The sequence below is a fragment of the Anomalospiza imberbis genome, chromosome 20 (assembly GCF_031753505.1).
Source record: "Anomalospiza imberbis isolate Cuckoo-Finch-1a 21T00152 chromosome 20, ASM3175350v1, whole genome shotgun sequence".
Lineage (NCBI taxonomy): Eukaryota > Metazoa > Chordata > Aves > Passeriformes > Viduidae > Anomalospiza > Anomalospiza imberbis.
The window spans coordinates 8,126,464-8,142,324 of record NC_089700.1 but is presented as its reverse complement, the minus strand read 5'-3'; the positions used below and the strand labels follow the sequence as shown (position 1 = coordinate 8,142,324).

Here is a 15,861-nt window from a genome sequence, read left to right as displayed (position 1 = left end):
CCGTGTCCGCTGCCCACGCCAAGGTCTGCTTTCCCCGGGCGCCCACCTGAGTGACGCCGTGCCCGTGTCTGAGCTCGGAGGAGCTGCTCCCCTCACACCTCACCTGCAGCCCCGCTCCTCGGCGGCTCCGGCCGCCCGCACAGACCACGATGCCCAGCCCGGGGCTCCCTTCCCGCGGGGATCCCCCGGTGCCGCGGCTCCCAGGCCCCGCAGGAGCCGGACGAGACGACGTCGCCCCGCGGGACAGCAGCCGCCACCTCCCCGGCTCCCCCGGGGAACTTTCTGGAAGGCGCCCAGCCCCGGCCGAGCCCCGCGGCCCCCAGACAAAGCCCGGGGCGCGCCCCGCCGTCCCCCGCCCGGCCGCGGCCGCGGGTCTCACCTTGCGGTGCTTGTCGGCGAAGGGCAGCGCCAGCCAGGGCATGGCCCGCACCGCCTCCTGCCACTGCTGCTGCTCCTGCTCCGCCGACACGAAGACGATCTCGAGGCGCTGCCCGCCGGCCGCCGCCGCCTCCCCCCTGAAGCGCCCGTAGAAGGCGGCCAGGCTGGCGCCGAGCTGCGCGCAGGGGCCGCCGAGGCTGCAGCCGAAGTAGAGCCCCACCAGGGAGACCCCGCGGGCGGCCAGCGCCGACACGGCAACCTCCTCGCCGTCGGCGGCCACCAGCACCTCTCCCAGCACGTCGGTGAGCGCGCCCGCCATCCCGCTCCGCTCCCGCTGCGCGCCCGCTCCGCTCCGCGCCCGCCGGCCGCGCACGCCCCGCCCCGCCCCGCCAGGGGGCGCTGCCGCGCCGCGCGGCCCCGCGCCCGCCCCCGCCTCGGGCAGCGCCGCCCCGGCCCGGCCCTCCCACACCCCTCAGAGCCGCGGCCGGCGCAGCCCGGGCACGGAGCGGGGCACGGAGCGGGGCACGGCGGGCGAGGGCTGCACTCTGACGCAGCGCGCGGTTGGGTGGGGTGCTGGGGGGAAATTCTTCCCTGAGAGGGTAAGCGCTGGCGCAGCTTGCTGGGAGAAGCTGTGGGTGTCCCGTCCCTGGAGCGTCCGAGGCCAGGCTGGATGTGGCGCTGAGCAGCCTGCTCCGGTGGAAGGTCTGCCAGCCCCTGGAAACCTGTGATGGCACACACAGGATCGCACAGGACCAGCTAGGATGAGAAAAGACCTTCGGGGTCACGAGCCCGAGCTGTGACAGGGCACCGCCTTGTCAAACAGACACTGTGGGCCACCTCCAGGGATGGCGACTCCACCGCCTCCCTGGGCAGCCCATTCCAGTGCCCAGTCGCTTTTTCTGTGAAGAACTTCTTCCTGATGTCCAGCCCAAACCTCCCCCGGTGCAGTTTAAGACTGTCCGCTTGTCCTGTCGCTGTGGGCTGGGAGCAGAGGCTGACCGTCGCCTGGCCACCTTTCAGGGAGTGGTAGAGAATTATGAAGTCACCCCTGAGCCTCCTTTTCTCCAGGTTAACATCCCCAGCTCGCTCAGCCGCTCCTCCCAGGACTCCTTCCATAAGGTCCCTTCCAACCCAAACCATTCAGTGACTTCCCACTGGCCCCATGAGGGTAGATCCAGCCTCCCCAAAGCCCACAGATTTATTCCCTTCTTTGTTTCCAAAATCGAACATAAATACATATTTAGCCCTATCAAATGCAGGCAGAAAAACCTGAAAGCCAGTCCAGAAGCATAAACATCAACTGGGCTGCGTTGAGTTACACCGTCTGTCTGGCTGGGATACAGAAAGGAAATAAAGCAGAGACAGTGACATGCAAACCAGGCTGTAAAATGTGTTTGCTCTTTGTAATCAAAGCCTGCAATCTGCAAGCCTGCAGAATTCACTGCGGGATCCTCAGCTGCTCCTGACTGATGTCCATGCTGCAGAAGAGCCCCAAAACAGCGCACTGAAATCTTACTATCTACTGCAATAAACACCTTTATTTTTACAACCCTTCCTTATTTGGATTCTCGTTACTGTTGTTGCTTTCAATTGTATTTAAAATCGTTGTGTAGCATCCAGAGCCATTAGGGGATGCTTTATAAACATAATTAATTATCATTATTATTATTATTACAGCTTTACAATCTCTCTTTTCTCTTGCCAAGACCTGCTCCCTAGAGGTAGTTCAAAGCAGGAGAAGTTTTGTCTTGTTTTTTATTTGTCCTGCCTTATCTGCCTTAATTAAGTATCTGGATTCTTCAGGGCAGGGAAGCTGTTTTTTAAGTCTGCAACCCTTAACTCAACCAATCCATGCAGCAAGATAAATATTCTGCTGTAAAAATTATATTTATGGCTGCAGTTAATACGTCTGGCCCTGCTTTTAGCGAACAAAGCAGGAGGAAGATGCTCTGAAACAGAAAAAGTCAAAAGCATTTCTCTCTTAAGGAAAAATAAAAAAAAACGAGGAAACAACTGTTAATGAAAAAAAAAATCACAAGGTGAGGTGTGACTGAGTTGAAGTTACACCATGAGAGAGCTTAAAATGTGGTGGGTGAGGTGCTGGTTCTGCAGCAGAATCACAGATTCAGCATGCCCATTTGGAATTAAAGAGTCAGGACAGCATCCCAAGGTTTTTAATAAGCAGATTCTTGTTCATATAGAGCCAGTGCCTATCTGCATTTTTCTAACTCCTGTTTATATTTCATAAGTAGTGGGTTTTTTTTTATATTACACCCTAGTTGACTAGTACATACTATATTTTTCACTTAGGTATGTAGCACGTATTTTTTCAAATATATTTAGTTTAGTGTAACTATTATATTATATATATTAGTTTATTATATTTAGTTAATTTATAAAGTAAATTTATTTTTTTTCTTTCAGATATATATTTTTTTAAGTATATTTAGCAAGTATTTTTCAAAAATATATATATTGTATATATTTTATGTATATTGTATTCTATTTTATATTATATATGTAAATATATATTTATGCATATTAAATAATACGTTTATTATATTTTATATCGTATACTATATAATAGATAATGTATAATATGTTGTATATAGTATATTATACATTATATATTATACATTATATTGTATATATAAGATATTATATATTATATATATTATATTAATTATATTATATATATTATTATATTATATTATATTATGTTATATTATATTATATTTATTTTATTTTATTATATTATATTTATTATATTATATTATATTATATTATACTATATTATATTATAATATATACACAATATACATATATTGTATGCATATATAAATATAAAAATACAAAAATATCTTAAATAAATATAAATAATATAAATATTATAAATATAAATATAAATATAAATATAAATATAAATATAAATAATATAAATATAATATAAATTTAAATTTAAATTTAAATATCAAATAAAATATGTGTATTTGGCTAATGATTGGCACATGTTGGGATTTCCCTGCATGTTCGATAGCCACCCGGTGCTCATTAGGGTCTTGAAAGATGACAAACACCGAGGAAATGAGGCAGGGTTAAAAGTGCCGAGCCCGAGGAGCGGAGACAAGAACGGCTGGGAAAGGGGATCCGTGTCCCCCCCGGTCCCCGACCTCGGGACGCGGGGCTCCGGTGCCATCTGCCGGGGACACCGCGCACGGCAAGCGGGGACCGCCACCGCCACCGCGGAGGGAGCGCGGAGAGCGCAGCCGGGAAAAAAAGGAGGCTCAAAGGGACCTTACGGAGCTCCACAATTCCCTGCGGAGAGATTGCAGCCAGGCGTGGGGCAGTCTGTCCTCACCGGTACCAAGCGGTAGGACAGGAGGAAAGAGCCTCGAGCTGCAACAGGATGGATATCTGGGAAAGATTCTTCAAAAAGGTGGCCGAGCCCTGGAAGAGGCTGCCCGGGGTAGTGGTGGAGTCATCATTCCTGGAAGTGCTCAAAAACCATCTGGATGTGGCACTGAAATAGCAGAGTTACCCTAAGGTATCCATTGATGGCTCTGATCATCTGATCCTATGGTACCACACTTATATAAAAACATAATTTGATTGCAAAACGCTCTTCAGTTTTTAATTCAGCTGCACTCTGAACTCCACGTTGCGCTGAGGGCAGTGGATTTTCCTCAGTGCGTGGACATCAGGCAGCAGCAAGGTCTCTTAGAGGAAAGGGACACACTTCAAACAGTTCAGTGTTTGACATGAATCCATTGTGTCCTGACAATCTCCTTATTGGGCAGCTCTCAATCCCGAGTACATTTGTGGGGTGTATTTTAGCAGCAAGATGTTGGCTGTGTTTCAGATTATGGACATCCATATCCAGAGAAAGCCCAGGGTAACCATCCTGCTGGGAATCCGCAGGGAAAGCAAGGACTAATTCTGCTCTGCACATGATGCAAGTCAACTGCAATCCTTCTCCTCTCGGTTTTTTTTTCTTCTGGAGTCACATCAGCATTGCTGAGAACTGCACAGTGTCCCGGCTGCCGAAACCAGCTCCAGCAGGACAGCCCGTCTGCCTGCTCCAGCTGGACTGTGGCTGGTCACACATTAACTCCTTCAAACTGATCTGTGTTAAGGTATCAGCCTCTCAAAACGCTGCTACGGATTCACTGGATGTCTAAAACAACCGCACGGAATTTGACCCTTCAAATTCCTCCGGCTGGTGTTGCAATCCTGGTAACATCCGGATTGCTGAGGGCAGCTCGTGGTACCTTTGACCCTCCTCATCGTCGGTGGCTCTGGAAGATGAGTCCTGCTGAATCCAGCTGGCAAGATCTTTGTCCCTGTCACAGAGGCAGAGGCAGTGCCAGGTCTGTTGTGCCAGTGCTGGGGGAGGCCTCAGGGCACCCCTGCTCATCCAGCCAGGTCCTGGGGTGTCCGTTCTGCCACTTTCCAGCAGGACTTGGATCCACGTGTAACCACAGAAACACAAAACAGCGCTTCTGAAAGCGACTAGAGTTGATTTCAAACAACACCAGCAAAACACAAGGAAAGGGATTTCAACCACAGCCCTTCTGTGTGTATTTGGCTCTCTGGGGGCTAGTCCAGAACCTGGCTCCTGGGACTGGGAGGGAACGTTTCTCCCCAAGCCTGTAAAGATGGGCCTTTTTATTTTCAAAGTCCTTTCCCCCCAGGTTTCTGCCCGATTCTCTCCCCGCTCCTCACTAGCGCGGGGTATTAATCTCAGCAGGGTCACCAGGAAACTTCAAAGGGACTCACACTTGCACTGCTCGTTTAGGACCATGAATAGCACCGTCTGAGCCTTATCACCTCCCCTCTGCCTCCACGGGAGATAACGCGGCAGGAGCCCTCCGGCCATCTCGCAGCCAGGCTGGTGACAGTCACGCCACCAGCCAGTTATCACCTTTTCCCTTAACCATTTCTGTTTCTTCAGAGCTGCCCCTGCAGCACCATCCTGCACCCACTGGCCACAGAAGAGGAAGGAAAGATCATTGAGAGGAGCTCTCTTTTGTCCGGAAATACCCTGAAATCAGAATGACTGTGACTCACCACCACTACTATACGATTTTTCATGATGTCGCATCATAGTTGAAGGGACAAGGGGATAAGTAAAACATTAAGGAGACAATATCTTTCGGGCTGCTGACACCACAGCTATAAGGCACCAGGGCAGCAATTAAACAGCTGGAAAACCGAGACCTACTTTCCACTGCAATTTTCCATGCGTTAGCAATAGGTTTGGTTACAGCTACTTGGTTACAAGTACCTGCACTTAGGTAAAATTTCACTTCTGTAACAACCCAGCCTCTGACCCAAACCAAATCTCCTTCTTGCCAGGTGCTGGACAAACACAGGCATTCCTCACCCTGCCAGCTGCACCGCTGGCCACCAGCCTGCTGGGTGGCAATCCCTGGACCAGGGACAATCCCTGCTCACGAGGCGTTGGTGAGTGGATGGAGGAGAAAGGGAGGCTGCCCTGCACTGTTTCCATGACGCTGATGGCAGAGAGGACATTACTTTGCTCAGGTGTCCCATTCCTGCCTTTGCACCTCACAGACAGCACTTAGAGGGTCCTAAACCATCGTCTCCCAAGGAGTTCCCCCAGTCCATAACCACTACCCGGGGGTCTCTGGACCTCTGGTGACCAGAGGTGATCAACACGTGTCTCCTCGGGGGATCCCCGCCCCAGAGCCGATGAGCGGGAGAGCTCCAGATGTCGCTGAACAAACAGGGGGGGTCCCCTGCCCCTTGCACAGCAGATCCCCAAACCACCAACACCAACTGTGGATCCCCCACCCCAAAATCCCCGCGACGGGCTCTGGCTCTGGCCAACACGTGTGTGCGGGGAATGCCCAGCTGCCGACTTCAGCTGATACCGGAGCGCGGCCGTGCGGGTCCCGCTCCCGTCCGGCGGAGGGTCCCAGCCCCGGCCCGGAGCACGGAGCTGCCCGTGCCGTGCCGAACCGTGCCGTGCCGAGCCGTTCCGCCCCGCCCACAGCCCCGCGGCCCCGGGGGCGGGGGCGGCCAGGCCGTGCCCATAAGGCGGGCGGAGGTGGCCGGGCGGTACCGGCGGCGATGGCGGCAGCGCGGTGCCTGCGGGGCGCCCGGCGCCTCCTGCCCGCGGGCGCACGGCAGGAGTGCTTCGAGCTGGCCCGGCTGGCGGGGCCCGTGGTGAGACCCTGGGCGGGGTGGGGAGGGGAGGGACACGGGGGACACCCGGGGGACACGGTGCCCTCCCGCGGGAGCGTGTTCCCGGGACGGGGAGCGCGGCGGGGCTCGGCTGTCCGCAGCCGGGCAGCGCTCCCCGGGCGCTCCGGGATGCCGAGGAGGGAGACTTCGGCATCTGCCGGTCCCGTGCCGCCGGGTTTCGGCTGCCTCCAGCCTCCCGGCACGGCTCTGCAACCGGAGATGTACTTCCCGCCGGCGCCGGGGCCACAGCGCGGTCCCTCCTCCACTCTCAGTGTCCGGATCCTTATTCTTGCCCCAGGCGCTCTTGCTGCTGCCCAGCGTGGTCCCTGCTTCCCTGCAGCACGGCTGTGGAAGAGGAGTGGTGGGCTCGGGGAGGGGGACTAAGCTGCTAAACTCTGTGAAACCAGGCCTGAGCCCTGGCACTGCCACTCACGCCTTGGGTGACAAGTGGCACTCTGCATAGTGCCAGGTCCATAGCTGGCCCTTCCAGCAGGCTCTGGGTGCTCTATGCCTCACTGTCCTGCAACCCTTCCTGGACTGGAACTGCCGTTTGCCATTTGTCTGGACCCTCTGAGGGAAATGGAGCCTTTGGCAGCTGGCACAGACAGCGCTGAGCACGTTTTGCAGAGGCTTCCGCAAAGGGGAACCACGCACCACAGCCCTGGTTCTAGTCACTCGTGTGTGAACGTTTGTGCTTTTAGTCTTCTGTTATATCTGGTAAATAAGTATCAGCTGTTAAACTTCTCACAGGCACCGTCCCTGACATCAAATCCCTGACCTGCTGTGTTCAGTCAGCTGAAGAAGTCTGGACTATTTTCAGTTTCTGTAGATGAACTCATCAAGCCTTCTCAGTCCCCTCAACTGTCCTGCCTGCAGCACAGCCTGCTCTTCCATGTGCACAGACACCTCCAACCCAAACCTACAGCTGCTGTTTAATGATCGTTCCATGATAAACGCTGTGCTGGGATGATGCTGGAGGTACAGACCCCTCCTGTGGGCATTACTCACAGCAGTGGGTCAAACATGCCTGGGCTTGGCAGCAGGACTGCATCTGCAGGCAGCAGTGGGACGGTCTGCAGAGGAGAAGGGATTGTTCTGCTCTTCCTCTGACCCCTCAGAGCTGGTTTTCCAGCAGCTCTGGGCTCTTGTCTTGCCAACTGCTGTGTGGAAAGGAGCGTGAACAGCTCCTGGGCTTGGTTTCCAGCTGTGCCCACCCCTCAGTGGGTATAAATGTCCCTAACTCCTGCCATCTGTTTCAAGCTGTGCCATGACTCCATGCCCTCGATGCCTGTAAGGGAGACATCCTCTTGCCAAGGGAAAATGAGGTCTGCAGTGCAATCTCTGCTGCAGCTTTGTTACACACTGCTGGCAAGGAACACGCAGACTGGCCTTGGTGTCTCTCCAGGAGGAGAGGATGTTGTGGTTTAGGAGGATAGTTTTCCACAGATGCACGCAAATGTGGAAAAGCATTGGGGTGTTTTATTTTCCCTTCTCTACGCAGCCTTCATCCTGGAAAAGAGGATTTCTAGTGAAGCCCTTAAGCCTCTCTTAAATGGGGTTATCTGGCAGATTGGCTGTGTAACACCAAAATACCACAGGGCAGGTAGATGTTGGCTTTGAAAAACAAAGCTACTGAGAGCCTGCTTGAGTCCTGGAGCTGCCTCCCCTGCCCAGCAGTGTTGGCAAGCAGGGATGGGTTCCCAGGACCTCAACAGAGCCCTGGCCTCGAGGCGTGGACAGAAACACGAGGAAACCTGAGTGTTCATAGTCCATCTCCTGGCGGAGCGGTGGTGTTCCACAAGCCCTAACAGGTCCTCATCTCAACATCTCCTTCTCCTCTCATCCTAGTTCTTTGCCCAGCTGCTGGGGTTCCTGATCAGCGTGGTCAGCTCCATCTTCTGTGGCCACCTGGGGAAAGCTGAGCTGGATGCTGTGACCCTGGCTGTGTCCGTACGTATTGCTCCAATTCCCCTTGGGTATAAAACATATGAATTATGTGTCACCAAAAAATGAAGAATCAAAAGTCCCAGACTTGTAGGAATGTAGATGTGAGCGCCCTGTGGGTTTTTTTGCCCTGAGCACAGGCAAGAGAGGGGAGCTGAGCAGTCAGTGCCTGTGCCAGTGCAAGGCCAGCACCTGAGAGCCTCTGGCCAGCTTCCTGAACCCAGCAGACCTGGGCATGTAGCCAGGAGCAGCACTGTTTGTTGTGGTGCTTCAGATCTTCACCCCTTGCTAGAAGATCCTTTAGTTAACGAGACTGTGTTATTCTGAGAAATAGAGAAGGGCTGGAAAACTTCCCAGAAACTTGTAGCAGAACTGTCTCCCCACCCAGCTGGAACGGAGGCAGTGCTGTGGGCCAGCTTCCCCTGTCTCTCCTCCAGGTTATCAACGTGACAGGCATCTCCATCGGTGCTGGCTTAGCCTCAGCATGTGACACGCTGATGACCCAGGTCAGTAGCAGCTCCCCCTTTCCTGGGCCTGGAGGTGTTTGCTGGTGGTGTCTCACCTCCTGTGCAGTGTGATCTGAGCACAAAGAGCAGGGCCGTGGCAGCTGCCAGACAGAACAGGGTTGGGAGCACTCTGGCTGGAGCCTGCTCCTTCCCCAAGGAGCCCTGGGTCATGCCTGCGTGCCAGAGGATTTGCAGTCTGCTAGTTACACCCAACCAGCCTGGTATCTGCAGCTGCAAGGCATGGGAAGGGCATTTAATTGTCCTGCTGTTGCCCTGAGTGTTTGCCCAGCCCCTTTGGCTCCCTGTGATGCCCACCTTGATCCTCTCTCCTGACCCAGACATATGGCAGCAGGAACCTGAAGCAGGTGGGCACCATCCTGCAGCGGGGCACCCTCATCCTGCTGCTGTTCTGCTTCCCTTGCTGGGCCCTCTTCATCAACACCGAGAGGATCCTCCTGCTCATCCGACAGGACCCCGAGGTCTCCAGGTCAGGGGTGACATCCAGCCCTTCTGGGTCAGGCTTTTGCCATGGAGTGTTGAAATTAAGGCTCTCTGGAGCTGGAGTGCAGCGCTGTTTGGCTTGGCTCTTGCTTTGCTGGGTCATTAACTGGGGAAACAACTCTCTTTCCAGGTTAACTCAGCTCTACGTGATGATCTTTATTCCAGCACTTCCTGTAAGTCTCTGCTAAAGCTGTTAGAAGCTCTGTGTACCTTAGTAACACCAGGGAAAGGAGGGAAGGCCTTTGCTGTGTGCCTCACAGGGCAGGTGTAGGGTTTTACAGCGTGCCCCTTGACCTCGTGCCTTACAGGATGTGCACAAGCCAGCAGCTGCTGGGCCAGCAAACAGGGGCGCTCTCATCTTCCTGTACAAGGGCTTTTGCTGTGGCCAAATAACTTGTGATGGACTTTGGAACCAGGGCCTCCAGGCTCACTCTTAGCCCCGAGATAGAGGCTGGAGCTGTTCCCACACTCACAGCTGCTGGGCTCTGACTCCTCTGAGGCAGGGAGCAGTACTTCTGTGGTACAAGGGTCTGTAGGGTTATCCTTCCAAGCTTTCCAGGCTTTCTCACCCTGATGAGGAAGCACTGGAGATTTCCCATTTGGAGACTGATCTGTTTTCCCAATGGGAATGGGATGTGCTTTCTGTCACTCTTGGTTTTGGGTGCTGGCAGTGCTTCAGCTGGAGCACAGGGGTTTTGGAGGAAGGTGGTGTTTTCAGTGGTCACAGGGTGGTGATGAACTGAATCCTGACTTTTACAGGCGGCGTTTCTGTACCAGCTGCTGACAAGATATTTACTGAGTCAGGTATTGCATAACTGGCCAGCTTCTGGCCATGGAATAAAGGTGGGGAACATGGATAAACTTGGGGATCTCAGTTCACCATGTTCCAGGGAGAGCTGGGCTGGGGAATGTGAGATGAGCCAGCCCTGGCTGAACTCATGGGAACCACTCTTATCTGGCTCAATTTCCTACTTCCCAACTCTGTGTCTGATGGGTTGCACCAGCTCCTGAGCTCTGCTTGTCACCTCCTGCATGTCTCACACAGCCCAGCCTCACCTGGAACATGAGCTGCCTTCTTGGCTTTCTCCTTGGGCATTGCTGGAGGTCTCCCTTGTGCTCACTGGATGGGACTTGGGCTGTGTTTTGGGGAAGCAAATTCCAAAGTTCCTCCTTGGCTTCCAGGAGATCATTATGCCTCAGGTGGTGACAGGGATTGCAGCCAACATCCTCAATGCGGCCATGAACGCCTTCCTCCTCTATGCTCTGAAGCTGGGCATGGTGTAAGTGTGAGCAGGGCTGGGGACAGACTCTCCCTGGGTGCAGGGGTTTGCTCAGGGCATTCTGCCACCCCTTCCCTCCAGCCCCCAGTCTGCAAATCTGAGGCTGGAGGGGTCTGTCTCATATCTGCAGCAAGGTTGCTGTGGGTGCCCTCAGGTCTGTCCTGCTGCAGCTGAAGAGGTGGGCAAGGATGTCACTTGTAACCTGCCTGTCTCTCCCCAGGGGCTCTGCCTGGGCTAACATGGTTTCTCAGTACACCCAGGTCATCCTCCTCGTCCTTTACATGTGGTGGAAGAAGATCCATGTGAAGACCTGGGGAGGTACTGTTCTGTCTCAATCCTTCAGAATAGCAGTGTCTTTGGCATTGTCACCAGCACGTGACAAAGGGATTGCCATCCCCTCACAGTGGGAAGATGCTGTAGCCATGTCCTCAAGGCCTTTACTGTAGCTCCAAACATGTTCCTGTCAAATATTCACAGGAATGCAGCATGGCACAGCAGCAATCCTGGGCTGATGTCCTGTGAGCTGCAGGGGGATTGTCCTCAGAGAGTGGATGTGGCTCCCCTTTAGGGGAGCAGGTGGATAAGGACGTGTTCATTCTGCTTCACCTCCTCCTGTCAGGTTGGAGCAGGCAGTGCCTCGTGGACTGGGGCTCCTTCATCTGGCTGGCAGTGCCTGGCATGGTCATGATGTGTATCGAGTGGTGGACCTTTGAGATTGGGAGCTTCTTGGCTGGTGAGTCCAAATCCTCTTTTCCCTCTGGTTCCTGGTGGCTGCTGCTTGAGCGTGTCCCCAGAGCCCCCTGCCAGCAGCAGCCTCCTCCCCTTCAGGACTGGGTCTGCAGGACACTGCAGGTGTTCCCATCTATTCCATGGGGACAGGTGCCTCCTTTTCAGCCAGTGAAGGGGGTGACAAATCTTTTGCAGGGCTGATCAGTGTGGTGGAGCTGGGTGCACAATCCGTCATCTACGAGCTCGCCTGTGTGGCGTACATGGTAAGGGCTGGGGGTGTGACACCCTAAACAGCCTGGGAGGAACCCCAAAGCAGTGGCCCTGTGGATCAGAGCTGAGGTGGGAAGCAGGGGTTGGTACCAGACAGGTGATGCCTCTCAAGCCAGGTACCAGGCAGGTGATGCCTCACACATCCAGGGTGTGCTGCAGATGGAAAATCCCTTCACTGCAGCAATGCCAGTTTGTCCCCAATTCCCCACTGGGGAAGAAGAAAATCTCTGCAGGCTCTGCTGGCCCTGCAGGCTCTGCTGACACTCACCCCCTCTTGTCTCCTGCTTCTCAGGTGCCTCTGGGCATCAGCGTGGCTGCGAGTGTCAGAGTGGGGAATGCCTTGGGAGCAGGGAATGTGGAGCAAGCCAAGACCTCCTGCATCACTGCACTGCTGTGCACAGGTCAGTGCAGTCCTGCAGAGCAGAATAAAAGGCAATTATCAGCAAATGGTTCAGTTTCCCTCCCCCAAGGTCAGGGACCTCCCACAGGAACCCATTCCACTTGTTTGGACCCTTTGGCAAGGCAAGATCAGGCAAGATCCTGACTTATCTTTTCTGTTATGGGCCTGGTGTAAAGGCTTTGAGACTTAAAAATGCAGCTTAGTGTTCTGCCCTCACACTCCAGAGGGTAGAGGGAGAGGAAAACAGACTTGTTCTCTGCTGCAGTATCATTTGAGGTTAGTGAAGTCCAGTCCCCACCACATGGAGCCCCTGAGGTCCAGGCCTGGGTCAGGAGCAGGATGTGCTGCCCTTGGAGAAATGTGACTATTCCTTTTTCTTTCAGGAGTTTTCGCTGTGGTGGTTGCAGCATTGCTGGGGAGCCTAAGGGACGTGGTGGGATACATCTTCACCAATGACACGTGGGTTAACAGCTTTCTTTTTTTTTTCTTTTTTAAGTATTACTGCCTTCTTGGAGGGTGTTATTTATACCCCAGAAGCTGCTGACAGATAAGAGTTCATAAACCCCTATCTCAAAGGTTCCTCCCCATTTCCCAGTGTCCTTGGGCAGCACGGCTGCTTCTAGCACTGGGACACTAGCATGGTAGCAGGCTGGGATCAGGGAACTGGCATCAGCCTTTGTGGTTGATTGAGGAAGGTATGTGAGAACCAGGGCCCAGGTGGTGCTGCTTCCCCTGATCAGTCCATCCATCTTCCCAACAGGGAGATTGTCAGCTTGGTGTCCAAAGTGATGCTCATCTTTGGTCCGTTCCACCTGCTGGATGCCACAGCAGTGAGTATTGCAGCACGTGGAGTGACTCCTCTCTGCAGCTTGGGGTGCAAAGCTGCCTGAAGCCCACTCTGGACCTGTGGAAATGATCCAGAGAAGCCAGCTGAGAAACTGCCAAAGCAGCTGCTTGTGTTACCTGTAACACCTCAGTGTCCTCTGTGCTTGTGGCTGCCCCTTGGCATTGCTGCAGACACCCCAGTTTTTCCTCCTCTTTCCCCCTGGCCAAAGCTCCAGCTTTTTACTGGTTTATCAAAGCAACACAAGTGAGCAGCTGGGTCTTCAGAGATACCAGGTTCTCCCAGCACACTGGGATACTCAACAGACAGTAACTCTGGCCTGTTTCCTCCTGTCATATCCTGGGGGAGGCACCTGGGCTGTGTGGGGAAGCTCTTTGGGATCTGCTCGGTGTCTGTGTTGCCAGCTGGAGCGAGACGAGCCCCACGCCACGTGCTCCAGAATGTGACTTTGCTCTCTCTTGGCTTGGTGGGACAGCGCTGTGGGTTTCCCTGTCCCCAGGGCTGTGCCATGCCTGAGAGTCCCCTGGCAGTGACCCCTGTGCCCGCTCTCCTCAGGCGACGTGTGGCGGGGTGCTGCGGGGCACGGGCAGGCAGAAGCTGGGCGCCATGGCCAACGCCGTCGGATATTACACCATCGGCTTCCCCATCGGCATCTCCCTGATGTTTGCAGCCAAGATGGGGGTGTTAGGTACGTGTGCCCTCCAGCTGGCGTGGCATGAGCTGTGTTGAACAAAGGCTCAGCCCTGGAACTCGCGCCCAGATCTTCCTTTGCATCAGTGGGGCTGGATTGCACACTGCTGTGTTTGGGGCAGCCACTGAGTTGGTCCCAGTAAATCCAGGTTTCTTCCCAGCTTCCCCAGGAGCTGTTTCCAAGTTCTTGGGCTGAAGTCCTTGGGCATTCTGGCAGGGACTGGCAAAGGCAGGTTTTCCTCAAGCCCTCCCTGAAGTAACTTCCCACTGCTGTAGGTCTGTGGGTTGGGATGATCATTTGCATCTCGGTGCAAGCCCTTTCCTTCTTGGCTTTTGTCGTCAGAATGGATTGGAGGAAAGCTGCAGAGGAGGTGAGAACTGTGCTTTTCTCTGGTAGTTCTTGAAAGGTGCTGAGTTAACTCCTGTTCAGTACAACACTACAGCCCTCTAGGAGGTGGCAGAACTGAACTGGGGTCTGTCCTTCTCTTGTAGCAGAGGAGCAATTTGGTACTGAGAATGCTTGTCTTGGGAGAGTGGAGGGTTTTTTGGGCTGGGCAGGACACCCTTGCCCTGAGAAGAGCAACTCTTCCCTGTGTTTTTAGGCTCAAGTCCGAGCTGGAATGAAAGAACAAGTGGAAGACGTGAACTCCAGTGGCACAGCTGCTAACAAAACATCTGCTGTGGGTATGCAGCCAGGCCTGACACCATGCAGGGAGCCCACATTCCCCACCCAACCCCTTCCTTTCCTTCCCAACTGTGGCCACCATGTCTGTCCTGGAGGCTCAAATGGCTGGAAAGAGCACAGTGCCTGCTGCTGGCCCGGGGCCAGTGGCACTTCTCCTGCACTGAGTAATGGGGTACAAGATACAGCTTGCAGCTGTGTGTCCCAGTGTCCCCAAGCCTTGGGAAAGGACGCGGAGGACTGTGGCAGGTGCTGGTGCAGCCTCCCTGCAGCGCTCTGTGTCCCACAGGTTACACCTCCCTTGACGCGGACACCGGGGACACCACGGTCCTGCCCGAGAGCATGGTGATGGGTGACAGGCAGCCTGACCACGAGCTCAGCACGCAGGAGGAGCCCGCTGTCGTCCCTGTCCTTCCCCCTGTGCCATGGGGCGCCGTGATCCTCCGCCGTGTGCTGGCTGCTGCTGCTGCCATCGCTGTCCTGCTGGTGGGAATCCTGGTCCGGCTCCTGACTGGCAATGGCTAAAGCCAGGGACACTGGGAACTGTGCACCGAGCAGGAGGGCACGTGGCAATGTCCCAGAGGGTGGGGTGGGGAAGGAATTCCCCCACAGTGCCTTACAAAAAGTCCCTTTGCATGGTTTCTGGTTAGCTCACAATGTTTTATCCCACACGCAGAGTTCTTAAAGGGGGTGAGGATGTGGCACCTGGGAAAAAAGGCTTGAGAGCTGGTTCCTCTCCTGCACTGCACTGGGATGGCACTCGTGAGAGGTGGGAGTGTGTCCTGGGGTCGACCCCAGAAGGAGACAGGGTCCTGGTGCTGCTGTTCTGCTCTCTGGGGACATGGGACCGTGTCATTTGCTCATGGCAGAGGCTCCTGCTTCCCACAGCAAGTTTCCTCACACACCAGCCTGTACCAGTATCTTGGGGTGGCAAATGCCACTTGCAGCAGCTGTGGAACAAAATGGATTTTGCTGGAAGATGTCTGACTCTGCTGTTGGGTGCTGGCTGCTGGCCCTGACCCTGCTGTCCCTCTGGGGCACAGGGCCTAAAGCAACTCTTCTTTGCACTTTTGTAAGGTGGGATTTTGATACAATAAAGTTTTCTCAGTAAATGTTAGGCTGTTTAATATGGTGTGAGCGTGACCCTGGTCATTGGCAGGACGGAAGGATTGTGGGTCTGGCCCTGGCCCTGAGGTTTAGGGCTGGCTCCAATGTTATCACTCTTCCCCTTGGGTACAAAAGCAAGATTTGTTGTCACGGTTGTTGAGCATCGTGGAAGAGGGAGGTTGTGTTGCTCAACCCTACAGAGCCATCAGAGAACTGCCCTGTGTCACAATGCAGACAGCCCAGCACCGAGTCCCTCTGGGCCTGTCCCGGGCTCTCCCCTGCAGCTCAGTGACTGTGACCTGTCAGCTGCTGGGCCCTGGGAA

The 15,861-nt window shown here is 54.2% G+C and overlaps 2 protein-coding genes and 1 long non-coding RNA gene across 3 annotated transcripts in view; 1 reads left to right on the top strand and 2 right to left on the bottom strand.

Moving 5' to 3' along the window:
* The window catches only part of NXN (nucleoredoxin), a 47,084-nt gene extending 46,324 nt beyond the window's left edge, over positions 1-760 (bottom strand). The window contains exon 1 of the mRNA XM_068210600.1: positions 380-760. Coding sequence (XP_068066701.1) covers positions 380-697 — 318 coding nt within the window. The 5' untranslated portion in view covers positions 698-760. The remainder of the gene's footprint in view (positions 1-379) is intronic.
* Positions 761-6,408: 5,648 nt separating this feature from the next.
* LOC137485847 (multidrug and toxin extrusion protein 2-like) lies at positions 6,409-15,558 on the top strand. Its single transcript, XM_068210590.1, has 17 exons — positions 6,409-6,567; positions 8,434-8,535; positions 8,967-9,035; positions 9,374-9,522; positions 9,667-9,709; positions 10,296-10,340; positions 10,719-10,816; positions 11,037-11,134; positions 11,436-11,549; positions 11,741-11,808; positions 12,108-12,216; positions 12,599-12,674; positions 12,976-13,045; positions 13,615-13,747; positions 14,026-14,120; positions 14,352-14,433; positions 14,721-15,558. The coding sequence occupies exons 1-17, from the start codon at positions 6,472-6,474 to the stop codon at positions 14,954-14,956; spliced, it is 1,683 nt and encodes a 560-aa protein (XP_068066691.1). The 5' UTR covers positions 6,409-6,471; the 3' UTR covers positions 14,957-15,558.
* LOC137485855 (uncharacterized) lies at positions 8,043-9,375 on the bottom strand. Its single transcript, XR_011005477.1, has 2 exons — positions 9,092-9,375; positions 8,043-8,556 (listed from the first exon to the last, which is right to left on the bottom strand). It is a non-coding gene; the product is annotated as an uncharacterized lncRNA (long non-coding RNA).
* Positions 15,559-15,861: the final 303 nt, after the last annotated feature.